General features: G+C 35.7%; 1 protein-coding gene across 4 annotated transcripts in view; it reads left to right on the top strand.

Annotated features, from left to right (window-relative positions):
* LOC117102444 (E3 ubiquitin-protein ligase CHIP-like) overlaps nt 1-16,230 on the top strand; it is a 45,796-nt gene that overhangs the window by 2,269 nt on the left and 27,297 nt on the right. For all 4 annotated transcript variants that reach the window (XR_004444417.1, XM_033242704.1, XM_033242706.1 and 1 more), the window contains exon 2: nt 2,344-2,542. Coding sequence is in view for 3 of the 4 variants with exons in the window: in XM_033242704.1 (XP_033098595.1) it covers nt 2,344-2,542 (199 nt within the window). In the remaining variant the exon portion in view is untranslated. The remainder of the gene's footprint in view (nt 1-2,343; nt 2,543-16,230) is intronic.

Below are 16,230 nucleotides of genomic sequence, written 5' to 3' on the forward strand. Positions count from 1 at the left end.
GTCGGATTTAAATGATTCTTTTACCATTTTATAGCTCTCATTGTACTGTTAAACACTGTATTAATAACTAAAAATTTATTTTTCCGACGAGTGACTGGTTTGGCTTTCTTTGCCACGTATTAAACTGGGGAAAAAGGGACATAATCACCCTTTTTCCCACCTTTTCCCCCAGTTTTCAAATATTCAAAAATCTGTATCTCATTAATGGCTTCTGAGTTTTTCGTCAAATATTATTTTTCTCTTTAGAATAATCAGCATGTTAATTTTTTTTCCTCTGGAGCCTTACTTTAACAGTTATATAGCATACAGTATGTGTATTCAGTATTTTGCTTTATAGTGTTTTCTTCTTTCTTTTTTTTTCTTTTTTTTACCTTCCAAAAGGGGGAGGGGAAAGCCTGGGGCCGGTGCGCCCCCCCTAAATCTGCCCTTGTGCGCATCCCTTTATGGTATGGGCCTCCATATACTGTAGATGTAGCTAGTGCCTCACGATCCTGAAGCTTTTGGGTGCTAGTTCCCCCACTTTGTAGTACATTGTTACCCATTTAGTGGTGGATTCAAGAAGAGAGAAAAAAGAAAAATTGTAAATTAAATTTATGTCTGAGTTCTATTTCCGGCCATGTAGAGGTGCCATAATCATAAATGTTCTCACCTGGGCCCCAACCAAAGGTTGAGGGGGTATAGACTCTCCGTCTGTGAAAGTTCTTTCCTGGGCCTCCTGTGTTTCAAATTGCTAGATCTGTAATGTGTCAGAAAAGGTTTGAGAAAACAGCCTGAAGCTCTCTAATAAAAATTCTGGAAATATCTGTCATCAAAAATTGTTTATATGACCTTTTATTGAACAATTTTTGATGTTAAAAATTCTTTTGGAAATATTTATTATGGATAGCATTCTCCTCTAAATTAATAAATAGGACAAAGTAATCCTCAGTATAATTTGACTTTATCCTGTGGATTTACAGCAGGATTAAACATAAAGATGAATCTAATGAATATTTCATAATTATCCCACATGCAATGCATATTCTCAAACACAATTTGCAATGAGCAAAAGGTACCAGCTGTAACCAGGCTTCAATTATGCTATTAATATTATTATGGCTATTTTATTGATTTGGGTTTTCATTGGCGACTTATTGTTTAAATTTGCACATTGCTATTTCAAGTAAGAGTTGATAAATCATAAAATAGAATACAGGTGGCATTGGATAACTAAGGCCAAATAAAATTATTTTTTGGTGAGGGTATTAACTATTTGCTTTTTACTATTCTATATACTAACGGTGAACAGGCTGTTAAAAAGTTAAATAGGTGGGAACATGGTTTCCCGCCATGTTCCCACCACTTCTTAGGTTTGACATCATTCTTTCAGTATAGTCATTATTTTTATCGTCCATGGAAAAATGAATGTTTTTTTTGTTGAAAAATAGCAAATAGTAAATTTTTTCATGAGGCTCCAAAATTTGATGAGGGCAGGGATGTGAAACTAGCAGTTAATTTTATTAGACCTAAAGTTCAGGAAGCTTTTTGTAATAGGTAGAAAATACAATCAACTCAAACTCAGCAGGCATTCAATAAAGGCTTTAAACTCTCTCATTTTGACTTTCATATTTTAAATATCTGCTATTGATTCTGAAAAAACAACAGCCATGCTGCCATTCCACCTCCCATGATTACAAAATTCTGGAATATTTACCAGTAACTAATGAAGTGGTTCTATAGGCTCTATCAACTATCAATTCTAGGTTCTGAGTTTGAAACCTATAGTATTCCATTTGTTTCAACTAAAAACAAATCAACTGGTCAAAGTTACTACGTAACTAAACCATAAAATAAGGGTTATAATTTGGTTTGGCACTCTGTGTATGTCTTTAGAATAATTAGTATGTTAGCTTTTTATTATCTAAGCTAACGTCGCCCTTGTGACTCAGCGAAGTAGTTCCTGGTAGTGCACATAACTTCCGCCCACGATCGGGCAATAATGTAGAATTTTTGCTCAGAGTGCAGATTTCCGACTGTAGATTATCTTGAACTAGTTGGCATGCAATTCTACACGTACATGCTCAGTCAACAGACATTCATGAGTTACTGGGTTACTGTAACATGACAAGTTCATTCACATGTGGGTATTTCAGCAAAATATAACACAGGCAACTGAAAGCAAACTGGCAATTTTCAAGTGCTTTTGATTGCAAGAGTGCTTTATTGCTCAAATTGTACGACTCACATTTGCGGGCTAGTTGCAAAAGGTCAGTTGATGTCAGACTGAGTCGCAAGGGTTTAGCTTAAGATTAATAACATTTTATCCAAGTATGCCACAACATGTACTTTTTTGTTTCATGGCAGGTTAAAAACCAGTCTTACCCAGCCCTGTTCACCAATCGTGCATTATGCTACGTCAAGTTAAAAAAGTGGGCCGAAGCAGCCAAGGATTGTCGACAGGCAATAGAGATGGATCAAACACTAGTCAAAGGGCATTTCTTCCTGGGACAGGCTTTGCTTGAGAAGGGGATGTATGATGAAGCTATAACAAGTCTAAAGAAAGGTAAGTAAATAATTGCATCCTTCTGCTTTTATTGCATTTTTTTTGCATATTGAAAGCTAGTGTATTGTTAAACACCTGCGTAATGAGTGCTTTATTTCTATTATTTTAGGTTAGCTCTGTATTTTCTAGGACTTAAATGCATTTATATTGCTTCTTTAATATCTTTCGTTTGTGAAGCACAATTTTTTTTTATAAGATTCAAGAAAATGTGGTGGTACGATACTAACATTTCCCAAGCCATTACTATATCTTTGCTTATTAAGTTGCAATGCATTTGATAATGATCACAATTAATTGATTGATTGATTGATTTGTTTATTTATTTATATTCACAATTTTTAACCAGGGTGTTAGTCAAAAAGACTGGTACCTTGGGGCCCTGAGAACAAAGTTAAAATTGAAAATAAGTTACAAAAGACTAAAAACAATAGTATGAATTTACAATTACAAAAAATCGAAGAGCTATAATATTGATACCTTAAAGTTTCTTTTAAATAAAAAGATTTTATTTTTAATGTATTAAAGATCTGTAGAGTAGTATCAAATTGTACTGTCTTTTTGTTTTTGTACTGGGAAGAAAAAAATAGGACAGTAACACAAATTTTTTTGGATATTGCTACAGTACTGTTTTATTTTTTTCATGTGTTGAGTGCAATATCAAAAACTTTGCCGATGATATTCCTCCGTCAGTTGAGCTACACGCTTCATTAGACTCTGTTATCGCAAAGCAAATAATGATAGATTGATTGATTTTAAAATTTCCATAGCACTAGAAAAACAAAGTTTGTCACTTGGGCTTTTACTTATTTATTTAATACATTATTGACTTGTCTCAACATAATTGAATGTTCTTTGAACATATTATGCCATTTGAATTTCTGTACACTATATTGATATTAAGAATATTCATAAACCGACATCATATTAGAAACCAACTCTATTGCCAAGGGGTGTTATCAAAACTGCAATTTTGCTGTTTAGTATAAAATGTTAAATAATATTCTATATTTATATTGCTACAATTGCTCTATCATAGCTTAAAATAAGTCCAGAGGATTTCAGTTGTGGGATCTACCATCTCTGACAGGGGTCTTTGCCAGCTCACCCCACCATGGTTAGGAGGAAGGTGAGCAAAGACTACAGTAGGCACTAGTGCTGTAGATGCATGAAAGTGGCACTCATTGACTGTATAAAATACTTTGTCAATATACATCAAAACAATCCTCTAGGTGGCAGTTTAGTCATACAATAATAATCCTCCGCTTAAATAAATTTCGACAGTTTAAAATCTCCTCAAACTTATTTACGTTTTATCTTAAAATAACTTATCGAAAAGCTTGGTCAATATTTCTTTAATAAACGTCAGAATTTTGACCCGTTAGTTTTGAAAATAATGGAGTGAAATAAACAGATAGAAAATTTGAACATGTCTGCATGGCCTTGTCGTGTGAACACGGGCCTATCCCTAGACTAGAGTGTCACACAAACAACATTCTTCTGACTCATTGGCCATCTTAGTCCAAAAAAAAGTCTTAATTCAATTCAGCAATTTCGGTTTGTCTAATAGTTTAAATATTCCATGCAGAAATTGCAACAAAATGACTTGGTGACAGTATTTAAGCTCAATGTGTACCTCTAAATCGACAGAGATCACCTAGTCAGTGCTGCTTGTGGCAAGTCCTGTAAGCGATACGCCTAGGCCCCCTAGAAGGCCTCTTAAAACACTTCACATTTTCTGTCTGAATAGAAATGTAAATCAAATTAACCTTGACTCATGAATCTATGAATCATTCAAAATATATATGTTGTTATAAAGAGTATCTTCCATGTTTTCTGCTGTTTTCATTACGTTTTAGACGATTTAAATAAACATCACTTTCGACTCGGCTCAATGCATAGCATAGCTCTTGGTGGTTTGTTGCCAAATTATACCAAATCGGCTGAAATGTGATGACGTCATCTTTGGTGACTAATTCGGTCTATTGGTCAGTGCAGTCTTCTCTGAAGATAATGATTGATTGATTGAATAATAATAATAATGGTCGACTTTATAGAGCGCATATTATGGAGACCTTTATGTGCTTAACATAAACATGAAAATATATTCCAAGAAAGTAATAATTAATCTAATCATATAGAGAAACAAATCCTATTATTAGACTAAGGATGGTTTGGCTGTTGGCTCAGAGGAGCTTATCCACCCTTTGTGCAGCCATTTTTTTTTTCTTTCAGGGGTCCCAATTCCCCCACAACTCGTGGGAGATCTCCGTGTTTGGTAATGGAACGCTGGACTGCCAAACACGGAGATCTCCGTGTTTCAGATTTTTTTACGGAATACGACAGATGGGGTAGTTACCGACATTAACAATTTAAACACTACTGTTACGGGTCACAGATTCTGATTAGAATCAAGTGTTTGGTACCATTGTAAAGCTAAGATGTTTGTAGTTCTGTAATATTCACTACATGTCAATCAATTCACATACGTACTCCCAATGAGCTTCGGAAAAGTGTTAAAATTCGCTAAAAAGAGTGGCGGTGGCTGATACTATTTTTTCAAACCCCTGGCGGTCAGAGTGTTATTAACAGATCACTTGGAAGTGACTTCTTCAACTTCAGACCTGTGGACAAGCTATAACTTGGAGTGTAGTTGAATAGCTCGGTGGTTAAGATGCTTGCTTTGCAATCCCAGGGTCATGGGTTCAATTCCTGTCAGTTGCAGGACTTTTTCTCACGACCAAAACAACTCCACTCCCTAAACCTCATGTTGAGATTTAGTTTTTGTAAAGCATCATGTGTGTATGTTTGGCTTGTGTGTCGTGGACTGTTTTATGTTTACTGGGCCCTCTGGGAGAGCAGTAATTTGTTTCTGAAGAGGAAACCCAGTATAAAGAACAAATAAATAAAAAAATAAAAAAAAACTTATACTGTTGCTCGGTATTTGTTGAGTAACTAGTAAAAAATATCAAAATAAGGACTGATACTCTCAAGGACACCATGATAAAGATGCTATAAATAATCATATTGATCACACCAAGTATCATGGATAACTTGTGAATCTTTCAAATGTGGAATCAAGCCAGTGAAACAAGTGATTTACCCTTCATTGAGTATCCTCTCGAGATGTATTACATTCCAAAAAAAATCTTTTAACTTCTGTGGAAAGATGAATTTTGAGCATTACATCTCTTTTGGGAATATTTTAATAACTTTCTTGCATTCAACACATGCTTGTATCTTCTTTGGTACGATACAAATATGCCAAGAGGTGTGTTGGTGCTGTCATAAATTTGTTTCGTATTGTGCATTTTTCTACTTGTTTTATTTTTACCGGCAGTTAAATCTTTGAGAGCCATCTTGAGCTTATGAGTGACTTTAAACCTTTTTAGTGGTATTTCATTATTAAGAACTTGATGAGTTCAGTCAGTGGCAATGGTAATTTCCTCGTATTATTTGACAAAGCTTCAGTAAAGCCAGTGGTCACAATCAGTGTAATATTTCAATATAATTTGTCATATTGCCTTATTTCCAAGAAATTTGATCATAAACATATATTTTATATTTGGTTTTCAAATTCAATGAAATTTGTTGAGAAATGCATCTGTGACATGGTATATGATTGATACAGTAAAGTAACTTTTCTTCCAAGAATATTTGTAGATTCTTCGTGGTTCTTAATTCCCATAGCTATCCACTTGTGTTTTGGTTCGTCATTCTTAAAAAGAGAAGGTAGCATTGACATTTTCTATAGACAAGCCTACAGTATCATCCATATTTTATTGACAATAAAAAAAATAATAAATAATAACATCATTTAAGTTTTGCTGGTGGTGTAATAGAAACTTAGGTACAGTATTATGATGCAATAAACACCAAGGATCTGAATCATGATATGTTAACGTCATCAAATCAGCACCAAACCATGATGGCATCAAACCCACCATCAAAAAATGCTGTTTATCATCTGTAATCAGAATGATGATATTATCATATCCAGCATCAAAGAGTACTGTCTGTCAATGTTAGGACTTTATCAGGATGACATCATAGATCCAGCATCAGTGAATCCCGTCTATCAATGCTAAAAATGTATAGGATGACATCATTAGATCCTGTTCGACCTGCCAGTCAGTAGAACTATATCAGGATAACATTGTTAGATCCAGCATAAAAAACACTGTCTGACAATGCCAGTATTAGGGTGACATCTTCAGATCCAGCATCAAAGAGTACTGCCTTTCAATGTCAGGACTGTGTCAGGATGACATCTTCAGATCCAGCATCAAAGAGTACTGCCTTTCAATGTCAGGACTGTGTCAGGATGACATCTTCAGATCCAGCATCATAGAGTACTGTATTTTAGTGTATAGACTAAATCAGGATCACATCATGAGATCCAGAATCAATGAACACTGTTTGTCAATGCCAGTATCAGGATGACATCTTCAGATCCAGCATCAAAGAGTACTGCCTTTCAATGTTGGGACTGTATCAAGATGACATCTTAAGGTCCTGCATCAAAGAGTACTGTCTATCAGTGTTGGGATGTATCAGGATGATATTGATGTAATATTAAAATCTGTGTCAGGATGGTGATATCATTAGATCCAGCTTAAAAAGCACTGCCTACCAGCGTTGAAGGAACTGTCGTTTTACAAGGACATAATTTCAAAAACCGATTCTTTCTTTTCTCAATCCCTACTCTGTTATAATCTTGAAATTCACAATGTTTTTGAAACATTTACAGTAATTTAAGTTTGATGTACAATTAGAGTTTTTCATAATTGAATGAAACACTTTTTAATACAATGGAAAGGAAACTTTTTAATGTATTAAGTGTTGAAAAGCTCCTTGAGTTCACCGAGAGGTGACGGAACTAGGGGGTGCTGTGTTATGGAGAGTAATGTGTGACCGGAAATGGTCTGCAGTCAGTTGGTTGTTACCATGCGCCAGTGATGTTGGAGTATATAGAACAGCAATATGAAACTACTGTATTATGTAGGCCTAATGAATGAATAAAGTTCGGAGTTTGTCGGGTAGTGAAATGATTATTTCACATTTTAAGTGCTCCCTAAATTCATAAGTGTAAGCTAAATTACGGTGATTAATTCAATTAGTGAAGATATGGAGACAATTATTTCGAATCCCTCTTTCCAAGAGGGGATGCAAATGCTTTGTGAAAATGAATACGCTGCGGTACTCATTTTCACAAAGAAATACACACAACCACTGGTTAGCTAAAAATTATGTCAATGTTACATGAACACCTGGGAAGGAAGGTGCAATCACGTTGTTACCTAGCAAACGTCTGTACTGTATGGGGGAGGGGCTGCTAATGTACTGTGTAGCGGGGGACGATGAGGCATAAGCCTAGGCCTAACTAAGACAGTGGAATTATATGTGATAGAGAGTACACTTTCGGAAGAAATGAATTAAAATAAGAAAAAAAAAATAACTAAGAATAATTCATTTGTAGAGGTACCTTGTTTAAGTATTATACAATGCTAACAATGCGGCTCTTGTAGCCCTGGCTTGGGCAAGGCATCCATGTGCAAAGCAGTGGTGTTTGTTTATCCATGAAAAAAGCACGCCGCCGGGAAAGTTTGCCTTACCAGGAAAAGGTGACGTATCTAGCTTATGACGTATGCATGCTAACTAATGTGAGTGTCACGTCACCAGAAAATGAATATTTTCTATTATAACCAAAATATTAATAACTACAAAGTTTCTAGGCATAAATTCCCTTAATACGAATGAAGGGTTGCACAATCTCCTTGCCATACAAATTACAGCTCCCACTGACGTCTCAGTCGAGAAATACGGGTAGCTGAAGTTTTTCTCGCAAATCTGACTACGAAACCATATCCAAATTTCACGTTCCACTTTTGACCCTGAGTTGTGCTTCGCACTCGCCGCTGAGGGTGGCGTTCCGGGAACCGTACGTCTAGACTGGCTATACCTTATCAATATTGTCTGACTTACATTAACCCAGAGATCAGCTTTTATGTTGCATTCCATTTAGAATTTTCAAACCACTAAGCCCCTAATCCATCAAAATACCCATCTACAGGTAGGTACAGGTAGGTTAATACAGTTTTAAAGTGCTTTTTAAACCTAATACATAATTGGACTACGTTATAATAACAATGTTTTGTTCACTTTCATCATCGCAAAGTTTATGGTAGGGCCTATTTCATTTAGAAATTGATAGTTACCGACTTTTCATTTCACTTACATAAAATCAGTTTTCTGAAGAATGTAAGATTAAACTCAGTATAGAGAAAAACTTTCGGTACAAAGACGATAAAGGTATAAAACATGCATTATTTGCCCATTTACTATGGAGTACCACAGTCGTGTCGTCACAACGCACCCTGTATTTCCAACCAGACGTTGGTTTAACTGTTCATTATGCCTGAATGCCTACATAGGCTTTCTGGAAAAGGCATCTTAAAATCTAATATTTTACCATCAAAATGTATTAAAAACACAAAAGCTTGCATTATATTAGTTTACCGAACAAACATTTAACCATCAATTATTATCTACAAAGAAAAAATAATATACACCATCTTAATAATTACAGTACGTTAGAAATTGGGATCAATGGTTTTTTCAGTTTAGAAAATGGCGTCCCTTTGAATGCATTTTGCAACGATAGAAACCGAGTAGTGCCACGTGGAAACGTGATGTAACACTGTAGTACTCTGTAGTATGTTCGGATGAAAATTGTTTTCAAAGTGCTTGGGCCTAGGATACAGTAGGTACAAATCCAGAGTAAGTTTTTTTCTTGTACAGAATGTTCATCAAGTTGTTGTAAATAATTTTTCATTTTTGTGTCCTTTATAAATCATGTTAGTCCTGGTTATACTCTTTAGTCCCTTGTCTTTCAATCAATGTACTCAGATTTCTGTCTCCCAACATACTTTTTTAGACATCCGCCAAAGCGATTGCTCAAATATATCATTTCAGTTTTGACATTATCATTTGAAACATCATCATGAGGTCAATAGAAATCAAGAACTTCTAGCTTTCCATCTGAATATTGATTAGTGTTAACGATCGATCACCTGGACATACGAGACTAAATGTAATATTACCTTCCATGGATTCTCATTAGTTTAGTACATTGTACACTATATCAGAACATATTGTGACTAGTATGGTGATGTCTTTCACATAAAAATAAAAATATTAATTTTTAACTGTAATTGCTTTTGACAAGCAACATTACAACATAATGCTACAGTATGTATTCAGATAATTTTGAAAAATATGATTTTATCTCCTGAAAAACTTCTGCCTGAAATTATTTTGGTGCTTAACTTCTAAAAAGGCAGAATCCAGACAAGTACTTCCATTAAGTACTTGATACAGTAATTATGCAAGGCATGGGTACCCTCTAGCAATTGCTGTGTTTAGTGTAAAGAGATTTAAAATGTATCAAACCTGTAGCTTCTATGCAGTTCCTTTGACAAACCGACTCTAGACATGACTTGCAGACAAGCTCACAGGACTTGTGAACTGTCTCTGTCTGAGGATAAATTATACACACTTTGGGAAATCAACAACAATGAACAAATTGCTTCTTGAAAAACCAAGAAGATTAACATTCAAAAGGATATGTTTAATTTTGTACTTAGTCGGATTTCCAATAAATTTTCCCTTAATGTACTATTAACATTAATGGAAGGGATGGTGTCTTATTATTTATTACCACATTTTGAGGTAGCATATGTACTTGTGTTTTCATGGTCGTTGGTACTTAATCAATTATATACTTGTACAATGTGCTATCTCCTTCCTCCCTAGAAAAAAGTCCTATCAATCCAACTTATGTCCTTTTGACATGCAAATTTTGCTAGGTCAGTACTATGAAGATAAAAGTTAGTACCAGAGGTCATGCAGGCATCACCATCATCAACAATTATTCATAAAGCAAGTGCTATATTAATTATATCATTGATATTGCATTAGCCATTAGCAAGTTCTACACTCGCTTTGTGTGATTGTGGTTATTAAGAGCACGACTAATTTTATCTTGCATTGATTGGTAATTTACATGAACACTCTAATGAAAATCCCATAGGTTGTACAATTAAAGGCAGGTGAGAGTAACCCCTAGCGAATATGTATAACGGTTGTCATACCATACCAGTGACCAGTAAAGATGCGCGAAGCGGTTTGGTGCAGTGGGAACAGTTTGGTTTCCCAACCTTGAGGTCGGGGTTTCTATCCCTCACTGTGAATTTCGCTTCTTTTTTTAAGCAAGGCACTACATTTCGTCTCTCCACCCATGAGTTTAAGTACCTAAGGAGGTTAGAGTGCAAAATGCGCTGATGTATTTCATACAGCAAAGTATGGGATTTCCCCTATAGACATCGTTCCAATGATTGGAGTATAATGTGGAAATGTGCTCTGATACTTAGTTGTGTAGAGTGCTATATAAAAACCTACATATGTGGCAAAGACGAGCCAAACGAGTCACTTGTTGCAAAAATTGATGTTTATAGTTATTAATACAGGGTTAAAGAGTAAAATAAAGCCCCTATCGCACTGGACTTAATTTGGTCAAGTTAACTGAGTCACTGGCTAAATTGACCAAAAAAAATCCAATCCGAACGTCGGTTACAATTCCTTCAGGGTTAAATTAACCAAGCCGAATGGTTAATTTTACCGACCTCAGCCTGCCCAGTAAAACTTACCACGGTCTCGGTTAAACTAACCGCGCTGGTCAAGAAGTCCAATCCGAACGTGCAACACGGTTAAAAAACTAGCAAACTAGCGCCCTCAATAATATTTTTTATACACAAGGTTAAATCTTGGTAAAACTATGGTAAAACTAACCGCGTGAATAATCCAAGTGCGAACAATGGTGAAATGTACCCATGACTTTGGTTAAAGTTACCCTGGTTAAATTTACGATTTTTTAAATCCAGTGCGAACAAGGCTTAAGAGTTATACAATGGTAAAAAAATCATTTAAATCCGACAGTTTGTTGTGAAGCACAGGAACAATATTTATTTATTTTTTTATTTTTTATTTCAACAATATTTTGTGAGGGTGGTCCATCCAGCCTGAGCTGATCAATTGGGACCCTCATTTGAGAAATAAGCCTTTAAGGTCTATGATTTCGGGCATTTTTCAGACAGAAATCATTACCAAATCGTAAAAAAATGTTTTTTTAATGAGGAAAATATAGGTTATTTTAGTGCAATGAAATAGATTTCAAAAATGTTGACATTCCAGCATATTTTGGCCATTATCTCTGAAACAGGATTTGCTTGTCTTTGCCACATATTATTACTTATTAAGATTCTTGGTAGATCATAGATGGTGAGTGTGGATAGTTCGTCACCCTTATAGTGCATCATGGCTGTATGCGCATCCTATTTTTATCCGGGTCATTAAAGATACGATAAATATGTGTCCCCTGAAAATGACAAAAAAATCATAAAAAATAATTTTCAAGTTAACTTGCTCATTTTGCAGTAGCATGCTAAATTATTAATTTGAGCATAGGAAATTATTGAATTTAAAAAATGAATGTCCCTGATTTTTATTCTGGATAATGATAACAATAAACAAAAAACCAATACTAGTAAGTGGAAGTTTTTCTATCATTTTTCACTGTAAATTGTAATACATTTTTAAATACACATTGCTATGTTGTGGTGTATAATTTTTATGTAACTGAAAAATGAGTAAAATTAATTTCAGATATGATATTTTTTTGGTATTTTGCATTTATACATCTTCAAATCAAAGACATACAAAAATGTATACTTACAGTATATGCTTTAATGTTGCAGATAGTTGTTAACACAGCTGAGGAGATTCTTATCTTTGGTTCCTGGTTGAAGTCTTTTCTTGCTCATCTTGTGTTGTAGCCAGGGGGTTGAAATGATATAGCAATTGTCTTCCAGATGAGATGTTTAATAATAATAATAATAATAATATGTTAGATTTATATAGCGCTTAACACCAATAAGGCCTCTAAGCGCTTCAAATTACTATCCCATGTCATTGGATTAAATGCCAATGGAACATATTGCATAACGTTGCAGCAGCTACATCAGCGCATTTTGGTATTTAACATTATCAGGTACCCATGTATACTCCTGGGGGGAGAGAAGCAATGCAATGCAGATAAAGTGCCTTGCCCAGCAACACAAATGAAATGTACAGCGCGGGGATTGAAGCCCCGACCTCGAGGTTGGGAACCCAAACCATTCCCACTGCGCCAAACCACTTTTAGCCATTGGTCCTGTGTATGTGTATAATGATAGCAGTGTTCTTTGGCAAAAAATGTCCAATTCACCACCAGGCAGACCACAATGGAAATATATCCAAAATCCAAAAGTGGACTGGTGAACTAACCAGTACACACATGACAAATTCTGGCAAAGTGACATTGAATATCACATCTCCCCCCTCCCTCATATTTAAGCCATATCCCTTTTTTTTCTTTTCTGAGGGTTGGCCACCAAGTAGTGTCAGAGTTTAAAAAATGTATATCTAACAGTTGTATATGCTTGAATTTAAAAGTCAGCTATCAGAGTAGGTCTGTCTTGGCTATGTATTTAAAGTCAGCAGAGGCACTTGAGGTTGAATATAAAAAGTTTGTATTTTCCTGTTGCAGTTTTACTGTGTTAAGTTGTTGGAATTTAGAATTAGTACTAAAGCTGCTTGTTTAAGTACTTGACTGGCATCCTTTAGAAGATTGCAATTTTCTTTTGATTGAATATCTATTGTATTCCTTGACTTGTGACTTTGATACAAATTGGCTAATTTCAGATAACGCTCGCAGTAAGCAACAATCAGCTGAACTGTACTACTTATTGCGTAATTAAAGTCTCATTACAATGTAACTGCCATATTGTCAATGAATGGGAGCTTTTTATAAAATGTTTTTATCTATGCAGTTTATTCCCTTTGGTATAACTAGCCATTTATTATACTATTATAATCAGAGACATGTACAACATTCATTCTTAAAGTTCTATGCAGTAGATTTGCTGAGGAGCTTTTACAGATTTAACAAAACTATATGATTTTTGTCTGCATTGGGATCATATTACCCTTACATTTTCTGGGGTTTTTTTCATATTATATGGCTTTCATTTGTTTTACTCTCTTAAGTGTACCATAAAGGGATATATCCAAATACTAATAGATTACAAAGTCAGATGACGATACTATCCAAAGTGTGTATAGAATTCTCAACTGTTCAGCTTTTTTCGTCTTTATGACATCACAAGTTACAAGCTGTTGCTAATCCTCTTAGCCTAGGGCAGACACTGTACCATCAGTTGATTTATGAAAACAGGAGATTTAAAAGTGTTTTAGAAGCGAGATATCGTTATCTAATACGTCCTAATAAAGTACATCTTGTGTGTAATCACAGATTTTGGGTTCCTTGATTGACATGTTTTCATCCAAATTTAGCACTGATGACTGTTCAACATATCTTGAATTCCTCCTTAAAATTAGGTTATTCTCAATGGGTATACTTTCATTCACAGATATACGTTAGTAATCTTTGAAATTATAAACTTTTCCATACTGCCCTATTTAATTTCAACTTCAGCATTTTTTTTATGTCAGTCCCTGATGAGAATTCACTTTACTGAGCAGCAGAAAATGTATCTGCCAATCAATCAGGCACTAGGACCTCCATCCATTATCCTAAACTATCCAAACCCTTCCCATTAGCCAGGTAGATGATCTGTCAGTCGGTGACCAATCTGCCTTGAGAGAAGACAAGTTTTTATTTGACAAAAACTGTTTTAATGCCTATATACAGTAGAGTCGTGATGATGATTATATATGGTCATGATGTGATGCCTCAGTCACTGGATTCATAGGCAAGGAACATACAGTAAATTATACCTTTCTTCTGCTCCCTTTAGTGTACCTCTAGTCTTAGTACATGAATCTCAGTACATGAATATGCCCAACCAAACAACATTCAATGCCTCTATCAGGTGTACATTTACATCTAGTTGGAGAGAGAAAAAATAGGTAAAAGTACCTTGTCCAAGGACACAAGCGAATTTCAAAACAAGTGTTCTAACCCCGATAAAACGGTAGAAGCACCGTGAGTAGCTGCTCTAATTCTGAAACTGTGCCCCTTAAATTGAGTTGGATCGAGACCGATAAAACTAATTGAGGACCTTTAATTTTGATGATACAAAACTAGCTGTCTGTGAGCTGAAGTAAAGGTCATGAAGTGTGTTTGTAGTAGTTTAGGTATTCGCATAGATTTTTAACCAGGCAGAAACTGGAATGGCCGGTTGGAAGAATACATCTGCTTCCGAAAAAACAACATCTGATCTTTGCACAGCCTTATTTTCCTCCCCAGAACACACCACCAGCTCACCTAGATGCATGAATGCCTGAAAAGCGACTATGTAAATTTCTCCCAGTAATAAACGATAGTTGTGACATGAAAAAACCTGAATCGAGTGAACTCACTACTCGGTGGAGAATATCCAGGGTGATTTGGAGCCTAGCATCAAGCCCTTTCGCCAAGTGGTGCCTCCTCGGAGGGTTTTGTTTTAGAATAATGAAGTTGTTGGGTCAGGGATGCCCTCCATCTTGTAGACAAAGCTCTGAGCTAAAATATGCGAAGATATAATGTATTCCGCACAGTCAGTATCGAATAAGTGCCCAATAAAATTACAAACCTCAATTACCGACAATGGTAGTCTAATCTTTTCCCCAGACCAACTAGAAAACTGTCGCCAGCTTCGTTTATAACCACAATGAGCCAATGATGATTTGAGAAGGGCGGTTGCTGAACTGCTGAGAGTTGCACTCTAGTGTGAATCAGGCCCCAATGGTATGAAGCTGACTACTGTGTACCGTGTGTTTATTTGACTGACAAGTTGTTCGAAGCCTTTATGCTATCTGCCATGAAGCACTATGTAATTTTTCATAATTATTTTATACAGTATTGATTGTATGTAGATGCTAAAATTTTGGGAAATATTTTTAAAGATTATGTTTAATCATTGATTTTCATGAAATTTATTATTCACAATTTTGTAAAGTTTAAATGCCATTGCAGTGTGTGTTGATTGTCTGCAATTTCCAAATGAAGGTCACCGGCATTAACCAAACATATTTTAGTGATGCTTCTTACATTAGAAACAGTGAACAGTGAACATTTTCAATACTGAGTGTCGCTATACTGAGCGTCGCTTGCTGTGTCTGTTTACAACTTGTCCAAACGTTTAAGGTCTCGACCTCCGGTCAGCGATTTTGTCTGTTTAATCTTTCATAACAGATTGAATGGATCATCTAAATCCAAGGTAGAAATCAGACAGAATTCACATGCTCATCAGTGGAATGGTTATATTGCACACTGTGGGTTAGGCTGAGGTCCCCGATGAGGGGGCTGATGCCCCCGACAAGGGGTCAGATTTCCCTGAGGAAAGCAATGTGGGCGTGGTCGAGCTTCAATTAAAAGGTTTCAAAAGTGGTCCATTGGGAAATTTTAACAATTTAGGGGGTTCAAAGGCTTATTTAATCAATTTTTGAGTCTACTAATATGTATAAAATACATAATTTATTTCTCCCCGACGAATTGTGCTTTTTATCCTCGACGGGAGGGGGGAAGCTGTCCCCGATGGGCCCAGGCCCAACCCGCTGGTGCTGCCCCAGGTGGTAAAATGAGGATTTAA

Source organism: Anneissia japonica, unplaced genomic scaffold (assembly GCF_011630105.1).
Source record: "Anneissia japonica isolate Jap-2015-1 unplaced genomic scaffold, ASM1163010v1 scaffold284695_len391863_cov200, whole genome shotgun sequence".
NCBI lineage: Eukaryota > Metazoa > Echinodermata > Crinoidea > Comatulida > Comatulidae > Anneissia > Anneissia japonica.